At 38.2% G+C, this 27,933-nt stretch overlaps 1 protein-coding gene across 1 annotated transcript in view; it reads right to left on the bottom strand.

The window, feature by feature from the left end:
- Positions 1–27,933, bottom strand: part of Phex (phosphate regulating endopeptidase X-linked) — a 187,111-nt gene that overhangs the window by 66,707 nt on the left and 92,471 nt on the right. Inside the window, exon 13 of the mRNA XM_074062292.1 lies at positions 6,944–7,021. Within this exon, the coding sequence (XP_073918393.1) occupies positions 6,944–7,021 (78 nt within the window). The remainder of the gene's footprint in view (positions 1–6,943; positions 7,022–27,933) is intronic.

Consider the following 27,933-nt stretch of genomic DNA (forward strand, 5'->3'; position numbering starts at 1 on the left):
CACAAGGGAGGTATGAGGATAGGTAAGACACCTAATAAACTAGCTAGCATTTGTTGTCCTCAATGCAGAGAAACTAAAGCAGATACTTTAAAGCAACTGAGGCCAATAGGAGAAGGGGACCAGGAACTAGAGAAAAGGTTAGATCGAGAAGAATTAACCTAGAAGGTAACACACATGCACAGGAAATCAATGCAAGTCAACTCCCTGTATAGCTATCCTTATCTCAACTAGTAAAAACCCTTGGTCCCTCCTATTACTGCTTATACTCTCTCTTCAACAAAATTAGAGATAAGGGCAAAATAGTTTCTGCCGGGTAGCAAGGGGGAGGGGGGGTAAGGGAGGGGGTGGGGGAAGGGGGGAGAAATGACCCAAACATTGTATGCACATATGAATAAAATAAAAATTAAAAAAAAGAAAAGGAATCTTATAATCAAGTTTATGTTAAAGTGGAGGTTTTCTCTTAGCCTCATAAGAAACAAAGAAAGCATCTTGTTTTAGAAGGCAATCTTAACGAGCAATCCTAAGGCATATTGTTATGTGTCCATTGTCCAACCCTGAACTTTTTTCAGCTGTTGTTACCAAGATAGCTCTGCTAGGACCTTCAGAATGATTATAATTGATAGAAAAATTCAGACATGTTCTTGGGTTCAGCCCCCTGCCTGGGAAATCCTCCCAAAGTAATTTCCTTCACAAATATCAACTATCTTTATAATATCAGTGGAGTCAATTTCTACTTTTAGAAGAGTTTGATAATTGTGATACTTTCTTGTTCCATTTGCAAAACAAAAACTTGACATTAAGATTGGGATCCATAGACATTAAAGGGAAAACCATTCCAAAACTTCCTAAAGAAGAAATTAAACCAGGTATGATAGCTCATTCCTATAATTCCAGCACTTGGAAGGCTGAGGCAGGAAAATAGCAAGCTAGAGGCCAGCCTGGGCTACACAGCATGACAAAAGAAGAGGAAAGAGGAGGGAAAATGAAGAGGGGAGGAGGAAGAGGGAGAAGAAGAGGAGTCCCAAATCCGAAAATATCACACCCACGAAAATGATCTTGGGGACAAAACTCAAAGGTAACAAATTGTAATTTGCCATAGCTTATCTGTATTAGAAGGATAATTTTATCTTGTTTTAATTATTAAATTGAGAATATTTATTATTTCTTAAACAAGTTTAATTGATCTATTCTACTAATTTAATGGAAATCACAAGTAATGGAGGACAAATTTTACTTTTTCCTCTGAGGCAGATTAATGTTTAGGAGTAGGGAGAGTCATCACTGTTGTTCTCATATGATAGATAGGAAATAGGATTAAAGAGATTATGGAACTGGACAAAACCACACAGAACAATCATTTGTCTCCTACTTCAATGTTATTAGCATTGGTCCTAATGGGAAATACAGTAATTCAACAGAAAGAGAACAGGGTAGGAGAAGATAAGAATTGAGACTGATGGGAGGGGGGGCAGGGGAGAGAGATTATCCAAACAATGTGAATAAATGAATAAACAATAAAAATAATTGAGACTGAAATAGAAGCAGTGATAAAATAAATCATGATACAGCTTACTCAATGAAATACTATACAGTTACTAAAACAATAATAACAAAGTATATGGAAGATAGTGACAAAGAAGTATATTAACTGTAATGAACATTATCAAATCATATGTAAACAAGCATTACAACTTTACAGAAATATAGAAAAACAAATAACATACTCTAATGGAAATCTGTGTCATCATGTTCAAGTAGTAATATTATAAGTGCCCTTTTTGTTCCTTTTCTATATTTCCCAAATATTCTACCATGTGATAATATTTTGATGAGGTCAAATATTTCAAAAAGCCTTTATATGAGAAAAACTTGAAGCCCAACAACCTTTAGGAGAGTTCTGTTTGTCCCTCAGACAAGAACAAAAATGAATGTGCAAATGTGCATGACTATTTTAAAACCACTTGTGAGCTCCAAAAAAATTTTAAACACTGCAAGAGACAATAATTGGTTCAAAAGCCACCAGTCCTTTTAGTTACAGGAGAAAATCAAGGTCAAGTTGATAATGACTCACAATCAATTCCTTTTCTTGACCTTTCAGTTGAGTGACCTTTGGGGAACTAATTGGGGCTCTCATGTCATTTCCTAGGAACAGCTGTCCAGATTATAAAATTCATGGGAATTTGGATTTCTCTTCTGAGAAATCCTATCCTGGATGTCAAGCACCAAATGCAACAGAATGTATTGAAGAATAAAGCTATTACTTCCTTTTCCCACAAAGGAGAGGAACACATAATAAGGGCAGAACAAGGAAATGTGTTTAGCTTCTCCGTAGAAAAAGAAAGGATGTGTCTATAAGATGCTACATATGCCAGGGGATTAAAAGACACTTCTCATTTAATTTAAACCCATTTAATGATACTCAGAGAGATATCCAAATATCTATAAGATTTTATAATAGGTACCCAAAGAATTTTCTGAATGCTTAATGGAACCCAGATATTGTATCTATATTGTCCCTAATTCAAATAGGCACATTTATATGGATTTTCTCAGAAGTAATATGTATGTATGCCTACACATACACACACACACACACACACACACTCACAAATACATATATGGCAATTGATGTTCAAGATGTTTAACAATCCACATATATGGTATATTATGAACAATGAACTTCTCACAAGCTGCTACTCAAGAGTGACTGAGAGGAGAATGTTGGAGGGGGTAAATTCAACTATGGTATATTTGATATATTATAAGAACTTTTGTAAAGGCCCAATGTACCCCTACCCAGCACAACAATAAAAAAAGAATGACTGAGAGCACCAGCCAGCCCACCAGCACCAAAACTGCATGTCTTGCTTCCATACTAGAGGTGGGTACTTACTCTGCTCTGGCCAGTGGGACACTCCAGGTAGAGGCTAGTATGAGAGAGTTAAGGAGGCCTCACTGGAAGGTTCGGGAGGTACCAGAGTGCCCTACCTCCAGTGCCTTTTTTAGCTCCACAATGTCATAATGACCTGGGGTCACTTGAAAGAACTAAGAGCAATGTTTTTGTTTTTACCAAATAGTACATAATTATTGTAATATTTTAACAGCCTCTTTTTTTTGAGTATTCCATCCAAATATCAACACTCTTGCACAATGGCATTCTCCATCATTTATATACAGGTCTGAACACATGCGCACACACACAAGTATGTTCCACAGGCTAAGCAGACTAAGACCCACCCCTTAGAATATAATGTAGGTTCACATAGTATCTACATATCTTTATACACATATTTATATGCATATCATGTGTTGCTCACCAGAAACACTGATCTCTAAAAAATTACTCTTTTCCACTTCAAATGGAGGCCAGCTATGATTCTGATGTTAGTCCCTACTGCATTCTCCATTGGTTTTCATAAGAATGAATGAAGTGCCTAACTGGGTAATTATTTACCTACAATCACTCAGCTACATGCCTACCTTTCCACTCTGTTCTATAATGTTGGTTTCAATAATTTTGAAAATTGTTTCCCAAACTCCTTTGTCAATTGACTTCCTGACAACTGAAGGCACTCAAGGAAATCAGCCGGTGGCAGGAAGAGAGAGGGTGCTGTGTTGCTACTCTCTTTCTCACCCCAGGCTCTTTCTTCTGACAATGACTCTGGAAGGCTCTTTAGTCCCTCTTCATGGCCTAGCTCTGGAGTGGCAGTTCTGCTCTCCTAAGTGAAAAGCCACCACTGCCTCCCTTCTGTGCCCCTAGGCCTAGGGGTGGCAGCTGCTTCTTGAACTTATTAATCTCTGCTTTACCTCACCTTCCCTTTTATTGCCTTTCAACCCATTTTCTCTGTTAAGTCCCCTGTTTGAAATGCCTAGTGTGCTTTTTGCTGTCCTGGTTGATATAAAAATCTTTTCAAGATTGGCATAAACTCACTCTTACATCTATGTCCATTAAGGATCAATGAAACAGAATACTTTATAAAATTTGAAAAGCAACTGGCACCTACCTTTTTAGGCTAACCAGCCCTCGTGCATACTGATGTGGGTTCGAATGAAGGGCATTTCCTTTCTTTTTGCTCTTTCAAACACTATATAAGGACTGTTGTTCAGAAATGCTTTGTACAGTATCTCAGTTTACCTTGTCATCCTCAGAGAAAAAAATGCTCTGATTCTTTTTCACTTCTCAATAGGTTTTCATTGGCTCTTATCTCCATATGAGCCAAACTTCAGTTTGCAACCCTTTTCCTTGAATTTCATCAGATCCATCACCGAATCTCTCTCCTCTATCCTTTTGTATTTGTGCCTAATGAAGCATATCTTCACCTGGGTCAAATGCAGCAACTGCTTTGCATTTGTAACACCCTCTCATCTCAGAGCTTATACTACTGGAAAGTTCTCATGGCCCCTATAGTGGTCCTTATCTACATGTTTCTAAAATGGAAAACACAGTCCCGTTGTGTACTGATGATACTTCAGTCCTTTTGCTATTAACCTTGGTGACACTATTGCAGTCTATCACATAATCCTTTACCCTATTTTCAGGTTAGGTTTTATTCATTTTCCCTATCAGTTTCTGAACATGAATGTCTTTTCACTTCATGTATTTGGATTTTGTTCACTGTTGGCTTTTTTTTTAATGTTAGAAACTCAGGGGTATAATTGTAGCTGCTTTGGCAACAAGTCAGATGAAAGCCGTTTCTTCACAAAAGTGCCTAAAACTCTTGATGTCTAATGATACAGTTTAGTCCCTGGAGAAATGAAGAAGTACATCCAACACTGCATCCCACTTGACATCTAGTTTCTTTTCACAGAAGATACTGCATTCAGTGAGGCCTTAAATCTGGGGCTTTTTACTTAGCTAGCAACAGACTACCAACAAAACTTGATCAACTATATATTGTGAATGAGCCCACAATGTAATCTTATTGGATTAAAACTTGGGACTGTTCCATCTATATAGCCTTTTAAATCGATTTCAGGGACCTGGACACTGCATGAGTTAATTCATAATGACTCTTCTGAACCAAAATAACCCACTACCATAAGTGCAAAGTGAGGATGTCATAGCTAACACTTATATTTGTGCTTATGTGCCAGGGTCAGCTCTAACACTTCATGACAATCTTATGTGGGAGGCATTATTACCATCTCCTTTTGCAGATAAGGAAACCGAGTCACCAGGACAATACATAACCTACCCCAGGTCCTATAAGTAGTAAGTGGCATACTACACATTTCACTCCAAACATTCTGATTCCAGGGTCTGTGTTCATAATGATTGTCCCAAACTGTGTCTACAACTTCTTCCATAGCCTGACTTGGAATGTTTTCCAATCATACAGAATTATCCAGGTATTCCTTCTAGATACTTTGTACCCTGCTGATACCATTCTTAGTAGCAACTATTCCTATGTTGATCTACAAAACTACCATTTATAGGGAGTCTACTATGCCAGACACTGAGCTAGGTGTTTTATGTTCATCTCATCTCATTCTCCCAACAATACTAAGTCTTGGGGATTATCTCCCATATCTGGATAATCAAAGGAAAGATACCTTGAAGCTAAGTAACCTACGCAAGATCAATCAACTAAATAGAAGAGGCAGAATTCAAGCCCATGCCCATGACTCCAGAGCTCATTCTTTTTACCTCCCCTCTACTGTTCTCCTTCCCATCAGTTCTGGTAAAATGGACCTCACCAAATCTCCACATTGGCTCCCCTGTTCATATAGCACAGCTGGCTGACAAAGCCCCTCTGAAAACCCCTTCTGTGATTACAGCTGGAGTATTCTGAGCCCATATTCCAGCCCTAGGTCTAATGCTTTGTGTGGCACTGAGGAGATCACTAAACTTTGAGTCTCTACATTCTTCTCTGAAAAATGGTCATAAACATATCAACTTCACAGGATCAGTGTGGGGATTAAACAAAGCATATGAACATGTCAAGTGCTTCAGCACTTTAATTACATAATAATAACGGAATTTTCAGCACCATCAAAACAGTATATAAAATAGGCTCTCCAAGCTTTGAGATAGCGGGAAGTATAATTATTTTCTTCCAGAACAACTGGAACAATATTTTGGGAGGCTCATATCTTGGTGCCCAGTAGAGAAAGTTTTAAATTAGAGCTTTCTCTCATGTTTAAATGGTCTTATAAAATTCTCATGCTTATCCACAAAGTTAGGACTGCTTACAGATAAGCCGCTTGTCAAATCACACCTCCAAACGATAGTTATTTAAACAGTTTCAGAAGACTACTTTTTCAAGAAAATCCAATGAATAGTAAAAATAGGGTTTTTTGTGAGGAAGAAAAATTCTTCTTCAGAAGCATTTATTGGAAAGAAATGGTGATTGAGATTAGGAAAGCCTGCAATGAATATATCTACTATAAAGTACATATGACAAAGTATTGGAATAAAAAAGAATTATGACTATTTTTCATCAGTAACTTACTACAAATATATAGTCCAACTCATAATAAATTATAGACTCATAGATAAATGCACTTAATTTGCCAAAACAGTCATAAAGTTTAATGAAATTAACTCCCTACAAGCAGATTTATTACTACTCACTTAATATGAATGAAGCAAATAAAAAGTATTTAACAACAAACACGATGCATTCACAATTAGAACATGCCCACTAATTGTAAAATACTCATCTTGTTAATTCCTCCCTTTATGATCCATTAGGCCAAAGCCAAGTCTATTTGCTCTATGGTGCCCACTCAACTGTGCATTCTTTCTGATACTTCCTTTATTTTGATTCTACTCTAAATCTTGTGATATGTCTGGCATATTCAGGCACATATACAGCCAAGGAATTAATCAAAAGTTGGTACTTTCTGGCATCACCAGGTTTAATTGCTTGGACTTGGGTTAGTAAAAAGGCACAAGGCCAGTAAAACTTGCCAGAAAAAATACAGTAAATTTAGTACTTACTGCCTTGAGGTCTTCATTAACATGAGTATCATTCATTATAAACTCAGGATAGCCAACTTTTGCCAAAACAGCTCTCGCCTATAAAAAGGAAAAAGGAAAATGATGTCAGAGTTTCTGCACTTAAATCATTAATAATCACAGGATGCAGGAAGACAGCCCTCATCTGAAAACTCCATTTATTGAATATCTACATATGCAAGCCACTGTGGAGGACAGAAAAAAAAAAGATAGTTCCTACCCTCGATGCACTAAAAATGTAGTGGATGTAGCAAATAACTAATACAAAAATAAAAGTTTTAATAGAAACAAAAACTATTGTTATCAAAGTCCAGAACAGAGACCATTCCCTCCTGGCAAAAATGAAAGTCTTAGAAAATAGTTAGCATTTCAAATGCAGAGCTGAGAAGAACATTCCAGAAAAAGAAACAACAAACTGGCAAAGATAGAGAAGAAAAGATATCTGTAAACCATCCACATGTGATAAAGGATTAATACACAAAATACAAAAGAAACCCAATTTATGCAACATCAAGAAAACAAGTAACTGGATTTAAAAACGAGCAAAGGACCTGAAAAAAATTCTCAAAAGGGGATACACATGTCCAACAGGTCTATCATCACTAATAATCAGGGAAATGCAGAGTAAAGGCTCAATGAGATATCACCTTACACCTGCTAGAATGGCTATTATAAAAAAGACAAGCACCTGCACATGTTGGTATGGATGTGAAGAAAAGGGGGTTCCCTGGAAATGAGTACAGTCAGTATGGAAAGTAGTATGAAGGCTGCTCAAAATATTAAAAATAGAACTACCATATGATCTAACAATTCCACTCCTGCATATATATCCAAAGGAATTGAAATGTATTGGTATGTCGAAGAGACATTTGCACTCCCATGTTCATTGTAGCACTATTCACAACAACCAAGAAATGGAAACAACTTAGGTGTTCATCAACTGATGGATGAATAAAGAAAATATGGCATATAAACATGTATGTATGTGTATGTATAGATATATGTGTGTGTATATACATATATATAAAATACATAATGGGATAGTATTCAGTCATTAAAAAGGATGAAACCCCATCGTTTATGACAACATGGATGGAGGTGGAGATCATTATGCTAAATGAAATAAGCCAGACACAGAATGACAAGTGCCACAAGATCTTACTCATATGCAGAAACTTAAAAAGACCAACTCAGAAGCAGAAAGTAAACTAATAGTTACCAGGGCTAGGGACTTGGGGATATTTTGGTCACAGGACATAAAATTTCAGTTAGACAAGAGTTAGAAATGTTCAGGTCTATAATATAATATGCTGACTACAGTTAATAACAATATATTGTATACTTAAAAAATGCTAAGAGAGTAAGAACATTTTAAATAATCTTACCACAAAAATGATAAATATGTGAGGTAATACATATGCTAATTAGCTTGATTTAGCTATTCTACATGTGTACATATATCAAAACATCCTGGTATACACTGAAAATAAATAATGCTTATCTTATAATTTAAATACATAGAGATAAAAAGAGGCAGGAATACAGGCAACATGTGGATTACAGGATTCCTTAGTGATTCCTGAAGGCCATGCTAAGAAGTCTATATTTTGTTTTATAGGCAAGAGAGAGTTAAATATTTTAATAAGGGAGTAAAAGGAGGTGAGTCTTGCTTCAGGAAGATTAACTGGGCAGCATTTTGAATGGTGGATGCCAGAAAGATTGGCGATAGGGGGTCCAGAGTAACTTATGATGCATCATAAAATGTACCACCTCTCCTTTTACAATATGTGGCCTATCCTTTACAGAGACAAAAGTATTAACTATCCTCTGCTTTTGCAGCACATAGAAAATAGATAGAGGACAAATCATGTTAGGAACATATAAGGAGCCTCTATAGAAGAGATGGGCAAGCTATACCCCAGGGGCAAATCCAGCCCTCCGCCGCTGCCTGTTTTTATAAATAAAGTTGTATTGGAAGATGATCACACCCATTCATTTACCTGTTATCTATGGCTGCTTTTATGCTATAACTTCAGAGTTGGATGGTTGGGATACAGACCCTGTGGTTCACAAAGCCTCAAATATTTTATCTGAGCCTTTGTGGAGGAAGTTTGCCAGCCCTTGTTCTCCAGAAACTTTACAATTCCATGTGAACATTTTTGTGCCCCTCTCCAGATTCTGGGTTTCACAAAAACAAAACAGCAGTTCACAAGCGTGTTGTGAGTATCTAGTCAGGGCTCTTCCCAGATGCCCTGTCCTGCCTTTTATCACTTCTGTACATCCCTCCATAGGTTCTGGTCTTTTCTAAGGGTCAATACCCTAGAGTACTGAATGCCTCCCTAGGGCTACAAGTGCTCCTATAGGCTATACTCAAGAACAACTTATTTTTCTGCTCTCTCAACCTCCCCCTCCACACTGGCAGCCCTTAGCTTTTACTCTTAGCCAATGACTGGCTAGCAGGACCATGAAAGCCCAACACCTTTGCTTCAATCCAGGGCCAGCTCAGAGGTATAACTTGCACTTCCAGACTCAGCCACAGGATCATATTAGTTCTGAGATATTTTCTAAAACTGTACCTCTGTCTCTCCCTGCTCTTGGCTTGCCTCTCCCATTGCTTTGCTGGTTTCTCTTGGGAGTATTTGCTTAGACATGAATCCTCACTCCAAAACTGCCTTCAGATGCCCCAGCTGAAGACCCAGGCAGCCCCATCCCTAGTCCTGTTGGCTTTATTCCAGAAAAGCAGCAATGCAAAACTAGTGACTTTTGCACACTGCTCTTGATAACGAGTTTTTTCCTTTTGTCCTTTTCAATTTGCCTCACTCAAGAAATAAATAGAATAAGATAGTACATTTTCCTTATCTTCCTTGAGATAATTCAAATATTAAATATCAGCAGAAACCTGCAACTCAATACTCAGAGAGGATTTTACAAGTGTCATAGGACAGAGTCATAATGGGTTTTGCTGTTCCAGAGACTCAAATATAATACAGATCAAATTCTGCTTTCAAAACCCTGTGAGTTATACACGCTAAAAGCCTGACATGACCCAGATAGCAGATAACTAGAGGTTACAACTACCCCCAAAACAAAACATCATCTGTCTAGAGGTTACCTTCTCCTGAAGCTGTTTTATTATTTTCCTCATTGTATTTAATTTTTCACTATCTTTTAGTAACTCATCCTAAGTCATATGCATAACTTTAGCAAACACAGAGCTTCAGATAGTTCCCTCCCCCCACAAAGAATAGACAGGATGAGTCATCCAAATTGTGTTTGGAACACGGCCCTTTCTAGAGCACATTGGTGAATTATGCATTGGATTTTCAAATTCACGCTCTGGGACCCCCACTGCACTATGGAGTCTCACAGAATATGTTAGCTTCTGCAGTGTATATGCAGATTATTGGATCCTTTCTTATTATTTATTCAGCATCACCGGGACTTAAAGAGCATCAGAACAGAGATACTAAAAAAAAAAAATCCCTGTTTACCTCCCAAGGACATGTAGCTGAAATAAGGTAATCATACTAATATAGTAATGTGGCCAACATCTGAATAAAGTATTTTTCTTCCCAGATGTGTACAGGTGCCTCTATTCAGACTCAAATGCCAGAGTCTGTTGTCAATTCTTCATCATCCCAACCCAGTCCATTTTACATTTTTCCCAAAGAAACTTCAGAATTACATCACTCAAAATCCCATGGAGAATGACTCTGTGAGTGCCAATGAGAAGCACTCACAGGCCCTTGGAAAGATGGCAGAGAAGGAGATGTCATTTATTTGCTGCCAGCAATCACAAGCAGGCACATGGGGTATCTGCAGATAGCAGCTATAATGCTTTGCCAGAAACTTCCAGGCATGCTCCGGGGAAGACCATTTTGGTGTGCAGGCAGCAGAATCAATGGTAACTCTGCCTTGCAATGGTTACACGACCTTCCAACTCCCTGTACTAAACATCTTCTTGTTGACTATACTTAGAAGGGCATCCGTTTTCCTGCCTGAACCCTAAAGCAAATAGTGATCGCATCACTTCTTAACTTCTTCAGAATGGGAGAGCTGAAGCAACAACAGCTTGAGGACTTACTGAAGGGCAAAGTAGTAGTGGTAGCAAGCGTGAAATTAATTACCCCACTGGTTGTATGGACAAAAAGGAAAGGCAAGTCCCACTGTAAATACCAAGGACACAGGGATAATGAATATTTAACAGACTGCATATTATATCCTGCAAGAAATATTTTCTAGGCTATTTGAGGCTGATCAAAAACTCAAAGGTTTTTCATAGCCAATGCATGCATTTCCATCCCATATTCCTTACAGACATCTGGGAAGGAGCTGCACTTGACAGCTGGACATCCTTCCTCCATGGAAGAGGTTCAAGCAGCTGCTGGTCCTTGCTACCTCTATGTAGGTAGGCAAAGTATTTCCCTTTTCTCAAGTAAACACTGCCTAGTGCCTCCTCAATATCTAGTCTCCCTTCCTTCTCTCAAGACCCCAGTTCTGCTTAGGATGACAATGGACCAAATAAAAATAACTGTACCACCACTTTCTCTCACAGCTGAATTTGGCTATGTGATAAGACTTTAGCCAATGAGCTATAACTGAAAATTCTTGTTACATTTCCAAGGATGTAATTTAAGAGGACAAACTGCTTGCATGTGCCACCTGCCTTTAGTTCTGGGCTTCTCAACCTTAGCACTACTGACATTTAGGGCCAGATGATTCTTGTCATGGGGTAGGAGAGAGCTGTCTAGAGATTCTAGGATTTTTAGCAGCATCTTTGGCCCCTCCTAAGTTGTGATATCTGAAAGTATTCCCAGATATTTCCAAATGTCCCCAGGAGACTAAATCACCCCCAGTTGAGAACCACTGTTTTATCCTTCCCTTTTTTTCTTTTCTGGAATGCTAATACAATGCCAGAGGTGAAGAAGCTATCTTGTAACCATAAGGCGACAAACATGATGAAGAAATCTACACACTAAACATGGCAGAATAAAAAGCCAATGACACTGGGCAGCTAATCCATTCACTGTCGCTGGGGCCTCAGACAAACTCATAATGAAATGTGAGTGATTACTAGCAAACTGATGTATTAATCTTGAGAAATATTTGTATCTAAGTACCTGAAAGTTGCTGGCATGTCAGGCCTGGACTGCCTCCCCTTTCCCTCCCCAACATGAGGAACATAAACTCTTTCTTTATTTGAGACATTAGGTGTCATGTTTTCTATTAGCTGTAATTGAATGTAAGCATTACACACTCACCTTTTCATCAAACACAGAGGAAAAAATGAACACCTGCCTCATTGTGTTGTGCACAAGAGTTCAGAATGGCTTCGCACATAAGTTACTTTTGATCCCTTGGACTGGAGTACATGAAGAATAAATGTTAGCTGTAGACTGATAGACAAAGTGGAAATATGCTATCTCCTAAGGATTTAGAGTCACTGTCATCTGACTGTTTGGAGGGTCTTTCAGGGGGATCCAGACCAGCCAGACCCTTAACTAAACACCTAAAATCCCCTGTGAAATAATGTCAGTTCTTCAGCCATAGGTTGAGTTTCAGGGGGCCACACTTGAAGTGAGAGAAGATGATAAGATAGAAAAGCTGTTAGGCAACCCTGTGGTCAGTGGAGATAGGGTTTACCTACAAGTTTATTGGAGCATAGTGGAAGATTTCCTTAGCAAAGCCAGACTCACATGGGCCAGAATACCCCAGGGTATTCATCCCCTACACACACACACAAAGTTGGAAGATTCTTTTAAGGTCCACCAAACACATATCTCTAAAATTAGACACAAGACACACTATAAAATCTAACTCTACAGAAGATTTAAAAAGTAAAGCTTTCTTTAGCATTCACCATCTTGGTTTCTGTCTTCAACTCCTTTCTCTTTCCTGTTCCTCCCAACACCTAGTGGGCCCTATATTTTCATACTGATGTTTTTCCCAAAATACCCAGGTTGGCCTTTCTTTGGCAATATACTATGCTCCAGACTCATCTCTCCCCTCCCTCTTTTATCCATCAGAACTATTATTCCTTCAAGGCAGCTAATCCATTAGCTGTCATTGGGGCCTCAAACTAATTTATAATAAAATACAGGTTACTAACAGCAATCTAATGCAATAACCCAATAAATAGCTATATTTAAAAGAGTAGTTTATTAGCCATAGGAATAAATCTACTCACAAGGGAGACTTTTGTAGATGACAGAGCTTTCTTTCTGATAGTAATCAAATTAGTCTATTCCACTTAATCACCATTGGACTCCCCATAAGGAACACAATGTCAAGCACAGAGCAAGTGAGCAGTGCTCAATAAATATTGATTCATATAAGTAATTTAGTTGATACTCACTCAAACCAATGTCATCAATAGTATCAGAAAATATAAGATTATATATTATATTTGATCTTACAATAGATAAAGTTCTAATATAGGATCAAGAGCATTCAGTACTGCTTATATCAAGGCATACTTCCACATTAACTGATTTCACCACAAGAGAAAAAAGTGAAGAAAAAAGAGAGAATTTTCTGGAAAATGGAGCACAGTATAAAATCCATTACAATTAATTCTTGATGACAAACAAAACTATATTTTTAATATACAAGACTCCCCCCTTATCCATAGCTTTACTTTCCATGGTTTCAGTTACACGTGGTCATCTGTTATCCACAAATATTAAATGGAAAATTCCAGAAATAAATAACTCACAAGTTTTAAATTGTGCACCATTCTGGGTAGCATGACTTTCACTGTTCTGCTCTGTCCTGCCAGGTATATGAATCATCACTTTTTCAACATATTTATACTGTATATACTACCCACTCATATGTCACTTAGTTGACTTCTCAGTTATCAAAGTGGTTGTCATGGTATCATAGTGCTTGTGTTCAGGTAACCCGCATGTAGTTCCAGATTCTATGTCCCAATGGCTACGTCATCATTAATCTCCCTGCATCTCATCACATAAGCACTGCACCATATCACATCATAATAGGAAGGGCGAGTATGGTATACATAAGATATTTGGAGAGTTCATATTCACATAACTTACAGCATATCATTATAATTGCCCTATTTTATTATTAGTTCTTGTTCTTCTCTTACTGTTCCTAATTTATAAATTAACTTTTATCATTGGTGTGCATGTATAGGAAAACATGTAGTATATATGGAGTTCAATACTATTAATGGCTTCACGTTTCCACTGGGGTTCTTGAAACATATCCCCCATGGATAAGTAGGACTGCTATAAGATATTATAAGCAACCAACCAGTACTTATTGAGCATGTACTCTAAGCTTATGATTTTAGTGCTAAAGGAACATAAAATCATACAATATGGCCCAAGCCTCAGTGTATTTGTTTTGTAGTGGTACTGGGGTTTGAGTTCAGGGCTTCACACTTGCTAGGTAGGTGCTCTACCACTTGAACCATGCCTCCAGCCCCTTTTGCTCTGGTTATTTTGGAGATGAGGTCTCACTTTATGCCTAGGTAGTCCTGGATACAATCCTCTTATTTATATTTCCTGCCATAGCTGAGATGAGAGGTACACACCACCATGTCTGGTTTCTTCCCTTGAGGCAAGATTTCGTGAACTTTCTCCCCCCAGGGCTGTCCTGGAACCACTATCCTTCCAGTCTCAGCCTCCTGCATAGCTGGGATGACAGGTGTATACCACTGCACCAAGCTACTCACTGCATTTTTATTTAAAAAAAACTGTGAAGACCTTTTTATGACAATTTGAAATTATCCCTAATATAAGGTATTAGTAGCACCTTTTTATTCTGAATCTGTTCCTCAGTTTCTTCATCTGTACAATGTAGACACATTTACTTCTAATACCAATGAAGTAAATTAGACAACTGAAAGAAGTATTTGGATAATAAAGGAATTAGGAAAGTTGGCCTAGGTCAGGAGTTAGCAAACTTTTTCTATAAATATTTTAGGCTTTATGGGGCATATAGTGTTTGTCACAACTACTCAACTCTACCATTGTAACTGAGAAAGCAGGACAACCTAGGATAACACATAAATGAATGGCTGTGGCTGTGTTCCAATAAAACATTATTTTTGGAGCATAACCACAGTTCACCAAAATAAACAAATCTTATTCATTTTAGCTTTATTATGTTCCAATAAAACATTATTTATAGATATTGATATTTAAATACAATATAACTTCCATGTATCATGACATACTCTTCTTTTGATTTTTTTAAAGCCATTTAAAAATGCAAAATGCAGGCAGGGAGCAGTGGCTCACATCTGAAATCCCAGTTACTTGGGAGGTAGAGATGAGGAGGATTAAAGTTCAAGGCCAGCCCAGGCAAAACAAAATAATTAAAAATTATCGAGACCCCATTTCAATCAATAAGCCAGTGTGGCAGTTCATGCCTATGGTCCCAGCTATGTAAGAGATTGAAGATTGTGGTCTGAGGTCAGCTGGAGCAAAATTTGAAACCCTATCTGAAAAATAACTAAAGCCCAAAGGGGCTGAGGGCATGGCTCAAGTGGTAGAGCCCCTGCCTACAAAGTATGGGGCCCTGAGTTCAAACCCTAGAACCACCACCAAAAAAAAAGAAAAACATAAAATTCATTTGTACTTTCTGGGTCTTGCAAAAACCAGCAGCATGCCAAATATGACTTCAACTGTCGTAGTTTACTAGATCAAGATAGAAAATCCAATGAGGGTAGATTGTTCATTGAGTTGGCTTCAATTTGTGATACAAGGCCTAGTATATAGTAAGTGCTTAACAAGGCTTCCCAGACCAATCTATGCTCAACAATGTTGTTTGTGTGCCTATGTGTGTATATGTACATCCATAGCTTTGGTTCGGTTTTGCTTTTTGCTATTACTATGATGCACATGCAACAAACCTTAGTTGCTTAAGGGTTTATTCCTTGCCCTATTGTCTTGGGCCTAGAGCCTTAAAAATTATAGGTAATTTCTGTGGAGACGACAGAGTTCATAAAGTAAAGATTATTACTTTAAGAGAGAGACAGTGGCTATCACAAATGAACTTAGAAAAGCAATGAACATTGAAAACTTAATACACAACATGATTTAAACTCTCAAGTCAACTCTAGTTTCCCAACTTGATAATGCTGGAGAGAAGAATACAACCAAATATAATTCTGCTTTATTTGACTAGGATGCTAAAATGACATATAATTTTTACCCAAATGACCAAACTGATTTAAAAATTGATTAGGTTGACTGCCTTACTTCTAAATTTCAAAGCCACTTAGTTTTAAGCTAATCTATAGAAAGCAAGACAGAAAACTCATTTGTTTTAATCCCCACTGACTTGACTACTTAGGAAAGTCAGGTAAATTCTCAAATGTCTTGCATGTATTACATCAAAGGGATCGCTTTAATCACTTAATTAAACAGCTTTGTGTTTAGTCTACATGGTTAAATCTCTTAGCATATTATTTCTTTTTATTAATTTAACCAAATAAGAAAAAATGGAACAACTGATCACTGCCCTTTCACAAACAATTCTTAGTGCAACTTTCTTAAGCTTGTGATGGCTTTGAAACAGGCTAAACAATGCTAAGGCCTCGTTTTCTCTGACGAGTTCTGTAATTATTATTAAACATCAATCAAAATTCTGATCTTTAAGCACCCGGAAGTTCAAGAAACTGTTCAAGAATTACACCATAATGCCAAACAAATGATTGAGTAGTGCAAACGTCTTGGATGGCAATCTTACTCTAAACAGAGCTAATGGCATTGACGAAAATCAGCCTGAGGAACAGGCTTTAATATCCTTTGGGACTATCAGGATGCCACAAATAATAACAATGCAGTTATCTAACAAATCAAATTTTATCCTCTTGATAAGAATGGCACTGATTTATTATGAGTCTTCAAAAACTTTAATTCTGCAAATTGCTTTTTGGGTGTGGCTCACAAACTGAGACATCATTGCTGGGTGGAGGAGAGATAAACACCTCCATGGATCAGAGGGCTTTAGAAGTGCAAATCACAGTTGGGGCTCTAGAAGACAAGAATGGTCAGATTTCAAGTCATCCCTCCTTAAGCCAGCCTGTGAGTAATGCCCCAGAATGATGGACGGTCTCTGTCCTTTACTCTGATATGAGCAACATTCTAGGAAGGCAAGGTCCAAATTATAAACCAGCACCATGCATCCTCTCTCCTGAAAGCACCAACTCCATGAGGGGGCATTTTTTCCAGCCTGCAAACAGAAACTACTCAGGCACAGGTAAACCAGAATTTAATCAAACTGGCACTAAACACTTCCCTGGTGTTTTTGTGATGTTCTTCTCACTTGTGTGAGTCCTATACCCTCACAGAGTTAAGACAGAAGCTAACATTTGAGTTTTCTTTGCAAATAGATAGAGCAGGGAGTAACAATAGAATTAAGCACCCCAAATCAGTCTAGCATTAATCCATTTTTAAAAAACGCATCCATCCTCCTGGTAGTTGGGACGTTACCTTTAAAATAGAGGCAACTCTCATTTATTTTCATTTAAATTGAACAAGGGAGTGGGCCACCTCCACAACTTTTAAATTAATGTTTTATTAGTTTTAGTTTCATGTAGCAAACTGCTCACAAAGTTTTTGCAAATAGAACTGATAGACCTGCTCACATGAATATCCTAAACCTCAATGAGCTGAACACATTTTTCCAGACAAGGCCAAGATGATAAATGCCCAAGGGCCAAGAAAATCCTATATCATAGTTAGGCTTTTATATATGTCAAAGTCAATTATGTTATTCTCTACCTCAAACACAGGGCTCTATATCAGGGGTCAGCAAATTACAGTCTGCAGGCCCAAACCAGCCTGCTACCTGTTTTTGTGAAGAAAGGTTTTTATGGTCCAGACTATGCTACTGTGGCAGAGGATTCTTTTGAGCTGAAATCATCTGAACATCAACAGAAGCCAGAAGATGCTCTGCATTCTCTTTATCTACCTAGAAGCAGAGCTTTCCAAAAGAATTCAGCTGTCATAAAACCCCTTCCTCTAAGGAAGGCTTCCTGTGCCAGGTGGAAGGATGACTCCTATTACACAGCATGCTACCAGGATGAGATTTTACGTAAACAGAACTTACTGGAAAAAAATCTTACCTTCCATTAGGTCCCCCACCTATTTCTCAGTCATATTCCACCATTTACTAACCTCTTGTATGTGAGTATACTTGTGTGTGTGGTGCTGGGGACTGAACCCAGGATTCTGCACATGCTAGGCAAGTGCTCTACCACAGAGCTACATCCCTAGCCTCATACTCTCATTCTTAGAATACTATGGAAGTCCCAAACTATAATCACTTCTTTGGGCTATATTGCCTGAACACAATCTCTGCTCCATCCCTATCCCATCTCTCTGTGTGTGTGTGTGTGTGTGTGTATGTATGAGAGAGAGAGAGAGAGAGAGAGGAGAGAGCAAGAGGCACACACACACACACACACACACATCTGTGCTTTGTCAATATAATTTGCAAGCCCCAAAATACTAAGTGGGGGATAGAGGAAGTTTTTCCTCCCTGACCAGCCACACTCATCCACTCATCTCCACACAGTCTGTGGCCGCTCACATGCTGCGATAGCAGAGCTGAGGACTTGCCACAAACACCACACGGACCACATAAAGCCTCAAATGTTTACCATCTGGCTCTTTACAGAAAAAGTTTGCCAACCTCCCTTTCACATAAAAGGTTAGCAAATTTTTCAAACCTAGAAGTAAAGACAGAAAAATAAAGTACAGGGGTTGATGTTTTTCTGGAAAGATTCAAGATATGAACACATGATCAAATAATCTTCAAATAATTATATGATTCACTGCAGTAATAACTCATGTTTGTTGAGGTATCATCTGAGTTTTAAAACAGAGATGACACAAATATTAAACAAAACTGGGAATAAACACCATGGAAAAATCAATGCACTTTTGGGGAGGAAGGGAAAGAACAAAGTACTAAAAAGCATTTTCAAATGTCAAGACTCGAAGAGCTTACAGATGCACCTGCAATACCTAGACTCTGACACCGAATGTTTCTCAGAGAAATTTAATGAGCTACTTAATCCTTCTCCAATCATGAAATTACGTATTTAAATAGAAGGCAAGTTGGAGATTAACCTAAATAAACACATCACCTTCTCTCATCAACAGTTCAACTGAATGGGACTAGCCATCATTCTTTCCACTAAGGTTTAGCTCTGATAAGTGCAACTCTTTGCTGCCTAAAAAACATCTGAACAGCTGGGGGCAGGGCTCAAGTGGTAGAGCGACCGCCTGGCAAGCACAAAGCCCTGAGTTCAAATCCCAGTACTGCAAAAAAAAAAAAACCCTTCCAAACAACCTCCCTGATAAGGTGGGGAGTGGAAAGAGTAAATGATAAAACTGGGCAAATATGAAATGTCAAATATCTTTTCAAAAAGAGGGGGATGTCATAGATAGGGCACATGCTGGTATACATTGCTTATTCCCTCAGCATTGGCACCTTCCACTTTAGAGCTTCTCAAATCTTGGCCTTTGGACTGGCAGCATCAGTATCAGTTGGGAACTGGTTAAAAATGCAAATCTGGGGTGGGGGCACCCTAGGCCAGCTGAGTCAGAATGTCTTTGGGTTCTGCATTTAATGAATGCTACCATAACTCAGGGATTCTCAACCTTGGCATTATTGACAGCTGGGATTTTTGTGAGGGTCTGTCCTGTGTATTGTAGGGTGTCTAGCAGCATTCTTGTCCTCTACCCACCAAAAACCCAGATCAGCCCTCCCTTGGTTATGACCCAAAATATCTCCAAACATTACCAAATGTCCACTGATGTAGGGGATTCTCATGCATGGTTATGTTTGAGGTGCTCTCTGCTCTAGATTATAGCACTTGCCAAAGCTTCTGGGCCCACTGCTGAGAACCCCAACTCTATGTTATCCATTCATGAGAAGGAGATTCATCCACTCCTTCAAAATTCTGTAGGTACTTCACTAATGGTCACCACTAATATGCTATTAGGAGTACTTTATAGAGAAAAGACCACCATCTTCCTTCTTACTGACTTTTTTTTTGGGCCTCAGGCACTTGCAATTCAATCTGATTTCTGGCCTATGCCACCTAAATCCCAGGATGACAAGGGGCAAAGAATTAATCAACACTCAGAAAGTCATGGTACAAACATAACTCAAAATCTCAGAGATGTTTACATTAAAAGTTCTAAGAACTTTTCTCTCCGTAACTTGGTAAGGTCTATTTTCAAGTACTTTTAGACATCTAAAAAAACCACACTAATACAATTAGAGTTCACTGAAAAATTAGCATGCAATCTAGGTTGAAAGCTAAAATCAGTCATAGCAGGGTAATATTCCATTTAATTATAAAGATTAATTCAACCTTCATTTATTTGTGCATATGTTTGGTCTCTCCATTTTTCATAGAACACCTGAAATTCAAATGCCATCTGGTAGAATTGCCACACAAGCATCGGTAGCGTCTATGAGAGTTGCAGATTTCATTTCAAAATACAATTGATAAAAGGACAAAGGAAGAGTGGGAAAGGAGGGAATGGAGGTGACTCCGTTTTTTTAATGAGGTTTTCCACAATCCGAGGGGACTATATTTCTCTCTCCTTGCCATGCCACCTCCACAAACTGTCCCAAATAACAAGGCTTCCCTTCCCCATCCACTAAATTTTCTGAAACAGGTGAAGAGTCAAGCAGTGTTGTGAATAACAGTTTAAACTCTAACTATAAATTAAGAATTACAACCACTGTGATTTTCAAAACGAATATTGTACCTACCTTACAATTTAGCCTTGGCCATGTGGTTATTAAGATTATCCATATCATTCAATATTTGATCTTTCACTGAATGAAGGCCAAACAAGCCCTGTACACCAGGAAGCATCTTTTTACATTTTTATTGAATTATGACATATACAAAGCACATAAATGTAAAGTATACAAATCAAAAAATTTAAATATACACCTATGTATATTTTTTAAATATACTACCTGCATTAGTAGTTCTGAGATAAAATTTAAAACATTTCTACCACCTAGCAGATTCCCTTGGGTACTTTTCCAGGCAATAATTTCTCTACTCCTAAAATATCCACTATTTTGACTTCTATCTCCATAGATTAATTTTGCCTATTATTAAACTTGGAAAAAAGTATAATTCTTTTGTATTTAGGTTCTTTCACTCCACAGTATATCTGTAGAATTCATCCATCTTGTGTATAGCAGGAGTGGAGACGCAGTTTAATAAATTGCATTTCTAAATCTTGGCCAGTTATAAATCTGACAAGGGATTAATAGCCAGAATATACAAGGAGCTCAAAAAAACTAAACTCCCAAAAATCAATGATCCAATGAGAGAATGGGCAAATGAGCTGAACAGAGCATTTTCAAAGGAAAAAGTCCAAATGGCCAAAAAGCACATGAAGAAATGTTCAATATCCCTGACCATAAAGGAAATGCAAATCAAAACCACACTAAGATTCCACCTCACTCCTGTTAGAATAGCCATCACCAAAAACACCACCAACAACATGTGTTGGTAAGGATGTGGGGAAAAAAGGGACCCTTATACACTGCTGTTGGGAATGTAAATTAGTATAACCATTAAGGAAAACAGTATGGAGGCTCTTGAAACAACTAAAAATAGACCTGCCATATGATCCAGCAATTCCAGGTTATGTAAGTCGGGTTACGATAAAGACACCTGCACACCCCCATGTTTACTGCAGCATTATTCACAATAGCTAAGCTCTGGAAATAGCCAAGATGCCCCACAACCGATGAATGGATCAAGAAAATGTGCTATTTATACACAATGGAATTTTATTCAGCCACAAAGAAGAATGAAATTTTGTCATTCGCAGGCAAATGGATGGAACTGGAGAACATCATCTTCAGTGAAGTTAGCCAGGTTCAGAAGGCCAAAAGTCATGTTTTCTCTCATATGTGGACTATAGACCTAATACAAATATAGCAGTATTATGAAAAACAAGTCACACTAAGGGGAGGCCACATATGAGAGAGGGAGGGTAAAAGAAGGAAATTAAGAAGGTCAATATGGTTCACGTACACACTCTCTATACAAGAAGGAATACAGAATTTTTAAATCTCTTGAAGCCACCTTAAAAATGGGACTAAGGTAAAAAGAAGTAAAATAGAGGAAATGGACCAATTCAGTATATATACATATATATATATATGGCAATGTCACAAGGAAACTCCCTGTGTAGCTATCTTAAACAAAAATGTCATTTCTTTTCATATACGAAGTCAGAGAACAGGAGGGTGTAACAGATCCTGCCTGGATACCAGTGGGAGGGAGGAGGAGGTGAGGAAATGATGTAGGAGGGTGAATGTAGTGCAAATACTGTGTACACATGTATATAAATGAAAAAATGAGACCTGTTGAAACTATTCTAGGAATGCGGCAGATAAAGAGAATGATGGATGGGGTGAGTTCAAGTATGATATATGTGACATATTGTAAGAACTTTTGTAAATGCCACAATGTACCCCCACCCAGAACAGCAATAAAAAAAATGGCTTTGGTTTGCTGGATCCCTTGCATTTCCATATGAATTTTAGGATCAGCTTGTCAATTTCTCAAAAAAAAAAAAAAGGAAAAGAAAAAAAGGAAAGCTGGGATTTTAATAGGATTGCACTGAATCTGTAAAACAGTTTGTAAAACATTTCTGTCTTAGCAGAATTAAGTCTTCTGATACATGAGCATAAAATGTCTTTTCACTTATTAGTTTTTAATTCCCTTTGACAATGTTTTATAGCTTTCAGAGCACAGGAATTATACTACTTTTATTAAAAATTCCCTAAGAATTTTACTTTTTTGATACTATTATAAATGTAATTTGTTGCTTACTTTCATTTTTAATTATATTACCAATATACACAATTATAATTGATTTTTATATACATATCTTATATACTGAAACTTGGTGAACTAGTTCTAATTGTTTTACATTATGTTATGATTTTTCTATATTTGAGAAACATGACATTTACAAATAAATATTTTACTCATTTCATTCCAGTAAAAAGTTAAAATAAACTGCATTTCTAGCCTTAAGAAGGTCAAGACTGCTTACACGTGGAGAGTAGGAAAGAAACCCTGATAGAAGAATGTAGACGATAGGATGGAATGCAATGGAAAGGGAAGGACCTAATGGAAAAGTTGCCTTCAAAAAGTAAATCTCAGAGCTAAACAGAAACAGTAGAAGTATCATTTTTGTTGCCTTATTTTAAAGCCATTTACTATTTTTTCCATTCTCCATGAAACTAGGGAGCAATTCTTTACATCTTACCCATAAAACAATCGCTTTTTATATATGATATTTTGATGTATCTATACATTGTGAAATGGCTTACTAAAGCTAATTAACTTATTACCTATTTATTTCACAGACATCATTTTCTGGCATATAATGAGAACACTTAAAATCTACTCTCAGTAATTTTCAATACTACTATACATTGTTATTAACCATAGTCACCCTGTTGTACTCTCCTGTTGAACAGACATTTTGTATACTGTACCATTTGACTAACCTCTTTCAATACCTCCATTATGCTTCTTTTCTATTAGCAAATATTAATTGTAGAAAGGGGTTTACCCTTGGTGGGGGGGTAGTACTGGAGTTTGAATTCAGGGCTTCGTGCTTGCTAGGTAGGCACTCTACCCCTTGAGCCATGCGTCCAGCCCTTTTTGCTCTGGCTATTTTTTGGATATAGGATCTCTCATATTTTTTTGCCCAGGCCATCCTGCACCACAGTCCTCCTATTTTATACTTCCTACCATCACTGGATGACAGGAGAATACCACCCTGCCCAGATTTTTTTTTTTCATTGAGGTAGGGGTCTCATAAGCTTTTCTGCTCAGGCTGGCGCAGAACAGCATTCTTCCCAATCTCAGCTTCTAGTATACCTTGAGATAACAGGCACGTGCCTGCACTGAGCCCAGCTATTGGTTGACATGGAGTCTTGTGAACTCTGCCAGGGATGACCTCAAATTGCAATCCTCCTGATCTCAGCCTCCCAAGTAGCTAGGATTATAGACATGAGCCACCAGCACCCAGCTTATCATTTTTAATAATAGCAAAAGTAATGTTATTCCTTGATGACCTACCATGTACCAGATATTGTACTAAGAGATTCACTTTATCATCAGATCTAAATCTTACCTCAACTCTGCAAGGTGGGAGCAGATATCTTCATTTCACAGCTGACAAGCTGAGACTCAGAAAGGAAAATTAATTCACCTCAAGTTACACAGGGCTCAGACCAGCTTGTCACCCAGATTTATTCAGCCCAAATCTGACTTCAAAGTCCAACTTTTCTCAATATTCACTATTTTTGATGAGTGAAAAATAAAATTCTATTATATAAATATTATTCATTCTTATATATCCAAATGAACTGAATAATATATACAGTACAGAACATCTCTGCATCAGTAACAATATTCAACATGTCCAGACAAATATTTTCAGCTGCAAAAATAGCAAGACCATACAGATCATTTTAAGTATAATTTTTTTAAAAAATTCTCCATCCCTCTGCCCTAAAAATTATGCCACTGAGTTTTTGGTTATGGACACCAGTTGGGCTAAACTTTGAGAGCCTCTGGTAGATCAAGACTTGGCCAAGAAGGGAAGTCAAAACAGAAAAGGAAAAGCAAGAAAGTACCAGAATAACAAAGAAGTGAAAAGGACAGAGGACAGATAATTTCTAGTCTAGAAATATCAGAACATTTATTTTGCAGATCAGTCAAGGCAGTGAGCAAAATTCAATTTCACCAGCAGAGGGAAGATGGCATTTGAGGGAATGGTGCCTCAGGGAAAGGCAGCTGTCAATCTCAGGGAGCAGGCCCACTGTCTAAGAAGTGGAGTCACATGAACATCCCTAGCCTCCCATCCTCCCATTTCAAAAGAGGGATAACACCTGTCCCTTATAAATCCTAGCACTGTCACAAAGACAAATGAGAGTCAGTTTCAGTTTTGAATCAATAAAACTCAAAACTTTACTGATTTGGGGGTTTGAAATGCAGGAATATACCATGAGCAGATAAGAAACCTTGCACCTTCTCTCAGAAGCCCATGAGATGGAATGTGGCCCTTCTGAGCTTTAAGTTATTGGTTCTCCAAAACTCTGAACTACTTGCTGTGCATTATCTGCTTAAAAGAACATACGATCAGCAACATTTCACTTTCCACTGCCATAATAGCCATATCTAGGCCATGACATAGCTCAACATGAATCACATATGTCCATGTACCTGGCTGCTCTCTGACTCTCAGACAGCCAGGCTACCAGCTTCCATGCCCTTAGGGTCAATTTCAGAGGTGAGTGGCAGGACACAGATCAAGGAAATGCATCTTGAAGCCACCTTGTGCCTGAACAGTTCAAGCCAGGTTATTTGTTATGAGACACCCATGGGCCACAGTCTGAAACAAGTCCTACTTCTGTTTTGATCCACCTCTGAAAGTCAATCCTAGGGAGGAAAATCAAAAAGGCCACCTATACTCAAGGCAAAACAATGTGCCACAGCCAAGGGACACGTGGGCTGTTTGTAAACAGCAGCCTAAATGTCATCATCAATTATTCATCATTCAACAAAACCACTGAGTAACCTCTTACAAAACCACTTAATTCTTACCTAAGATTAAGCCCAATAAGAGAAGGAAGAAGTTTTGATCAAAAACTTGAGACAATGAAGGCTCTAGACAAGTTTGGCAAGCCATGGCCTACAGGTCAAATTTTCAGGCTGCTACCTGGCTTTGTAAATAGTTTTATTGGCCCATGGCCACATCCATTTACTCACATATTATCTATGGCTACATTCATACTGCTCAGCAGATCTGAGTAGCAATCAAGACCACCTTGTCTGTAAAGCCCAAAATATTTACTATTGGGCCTGGCATATGACAAAGTTGCTGACCCTTGCTGTACGCTCTAGCCACACAAAATATGGTCCATGATCCAGCGGCATGGGTCCCACTTGAGAGTCCCAAGCTCCATTTTGCCCAGGTTCTGCTTCTCAGGCTTAGCAGCTCATTGGAATCACCTGAGGAGTCTCTTAGGTTATGGGGGCTCAGTTTAGTTCTTCTTTTTCAATACTGCTGGCCTGGGTCTGAGGTGTGACAGGCTAGAAATTTTGTAGAAGCTTTCAACTCCTCCTCATCAGGTCTTGGGCAGCCCACATTGCTTTTGTTTTAATCAGATCTGAGAGTAAACACTGGAATCATGAACCAATGGTTAGGTAGGAAAAGAGACTTTCTCCTCTGTCAAGTTTCTTTATATCTTATCAACTTTTCTCATTTCAAAGGTGCTGTCTCTGATGAGCTTATTTTTTTTTAATAAGTTTTAGTGGAAATCAGAAATGATTTAGAACAACTCATAGGAACTCATTAGAACATGACATACTACAGATCTATACAAATCAGTTTATCAAACCCTAACTTTCATTTTCAAAAGCCTGGAAGAACAAGTCAAATTATTCCACAAACTCGTAAATTAGTTTTATAAACTAACATCATAATTGAGTAAAGGTTCTATTCTATGGTCAGTTTTGTCCCTGGCTGTGACCAAAAGAACATAGTACATGAAATATTCTGAGACTTCTGAGCTCAGAACCTAAGAGAACTGCCAGCTTTTGCTTCCTCCATCTTTGCTCCCTTAGCTGCCCTGTGGAGAAAGCCATGAGGAACACTGAGGTGCCAGATATGTGTGAAGTAGCTACCATGGACATCCAGCCACAGTGGCCATCTGACTGCAGCTGAGAGACTCCAGGTGAAAGCAGCAGAAGAGCCATCCAACTGAGCCCAGCCAACCCACAGACTCATAAGAGATAATACAATATTTGTTCTAAGCCAGCAAGTTTTGATGTGGTTTGTTATGGAGTGATAAATAACCAAAAACAGACAACTACAGTAGTCAAATCACTCTACCTGCATAAAGGATATTAGGTCCTGCTTTCCCCTGGTCATTGACTGATCCAGAACCAAAACATAGCATAAACCCCCAAAATCCTCTATTAGGAGTCAATCCTCCCATAAATCCATTTTTATAAAAAGGAATGTTGTTCATTTGAAACACCAAGAAGGGTAAGTCAAAATGCAATTTGTTTTGTGAAATTGTCTATGCCCCTATCTGAATACTTTGGTCATTCCATTTATTCCTAGCACTGCTTTCTCTGACCTTTCTAACTTTGCCCCAGTTCTTTCACTCTTCCTTCTCTGAGTATCAGGCTGTTTCCCTGGTTCATATGTGAGTTTCTGTTAGAAATGGGACTTACTGTCATACCCTCAGCCTCCCTTTATCCAGCTATCCTAGAGTCTAGAAAATGACAACTCAGAACACTGGGTTAAATACAATTTTTCTCTGTTCACCAATTTTCCACTGTCTGCCTGTTCAGCCCTTGGGTTATTAATGGAACTGACATTCCTGTACAACTGACTGAGCAGGACCAGCAGCCAGATAACAAGAGAGCAGCTGACAGCAGCAGACGCAGCCCCAGAGATAGCAGATAAGCAGACACATCATGGCTATTAGTTTCATCTTGGGCTGAAGGGAAAGAGCATCACCAAATCTACACAGAGAACTCAAACATTCCTAATGGACCCTCCCCGTGAAATTGAAAATAAAAACTAATTCTTTTAGTAAACCAAACTCAACATGTAGTTTTAAGTGAAGTCTAAACACACTCAATTTGGAGAATAAAAAAAGACAAAAGTAATAAACCTCCCCTGTCCACACCACAAATAAAAGTACCAATACTCTACATAAGTCTTAAAAAGTATCCCTCTGCTCTCTGCTTTGGGCCTCTGAAAATCTATTATGAGAAACTGTAGCATCTCCTGATCACTACATCCAACCAGTTTCTCAACCCAAAATAACCCTCAACACACACACACACACACACACACACACACACACACACACACACACACTTTCACAGTATATGTTTA

The sequence above is a fragment of the Castor canadensis genome, chromosome X (genome assembly GCF_047511655.1).
Source record: "Castor canadensis chromosome X, mCasCan1.hap1v2, whole genome shotgun sequence".
NCBI classification, from domain to species: domain Eukaryota; kingdom Metazoa; phylum Chordata; class Mammalia; order Rodentia; family Castoridae; genus Castor; species Castor canadensis.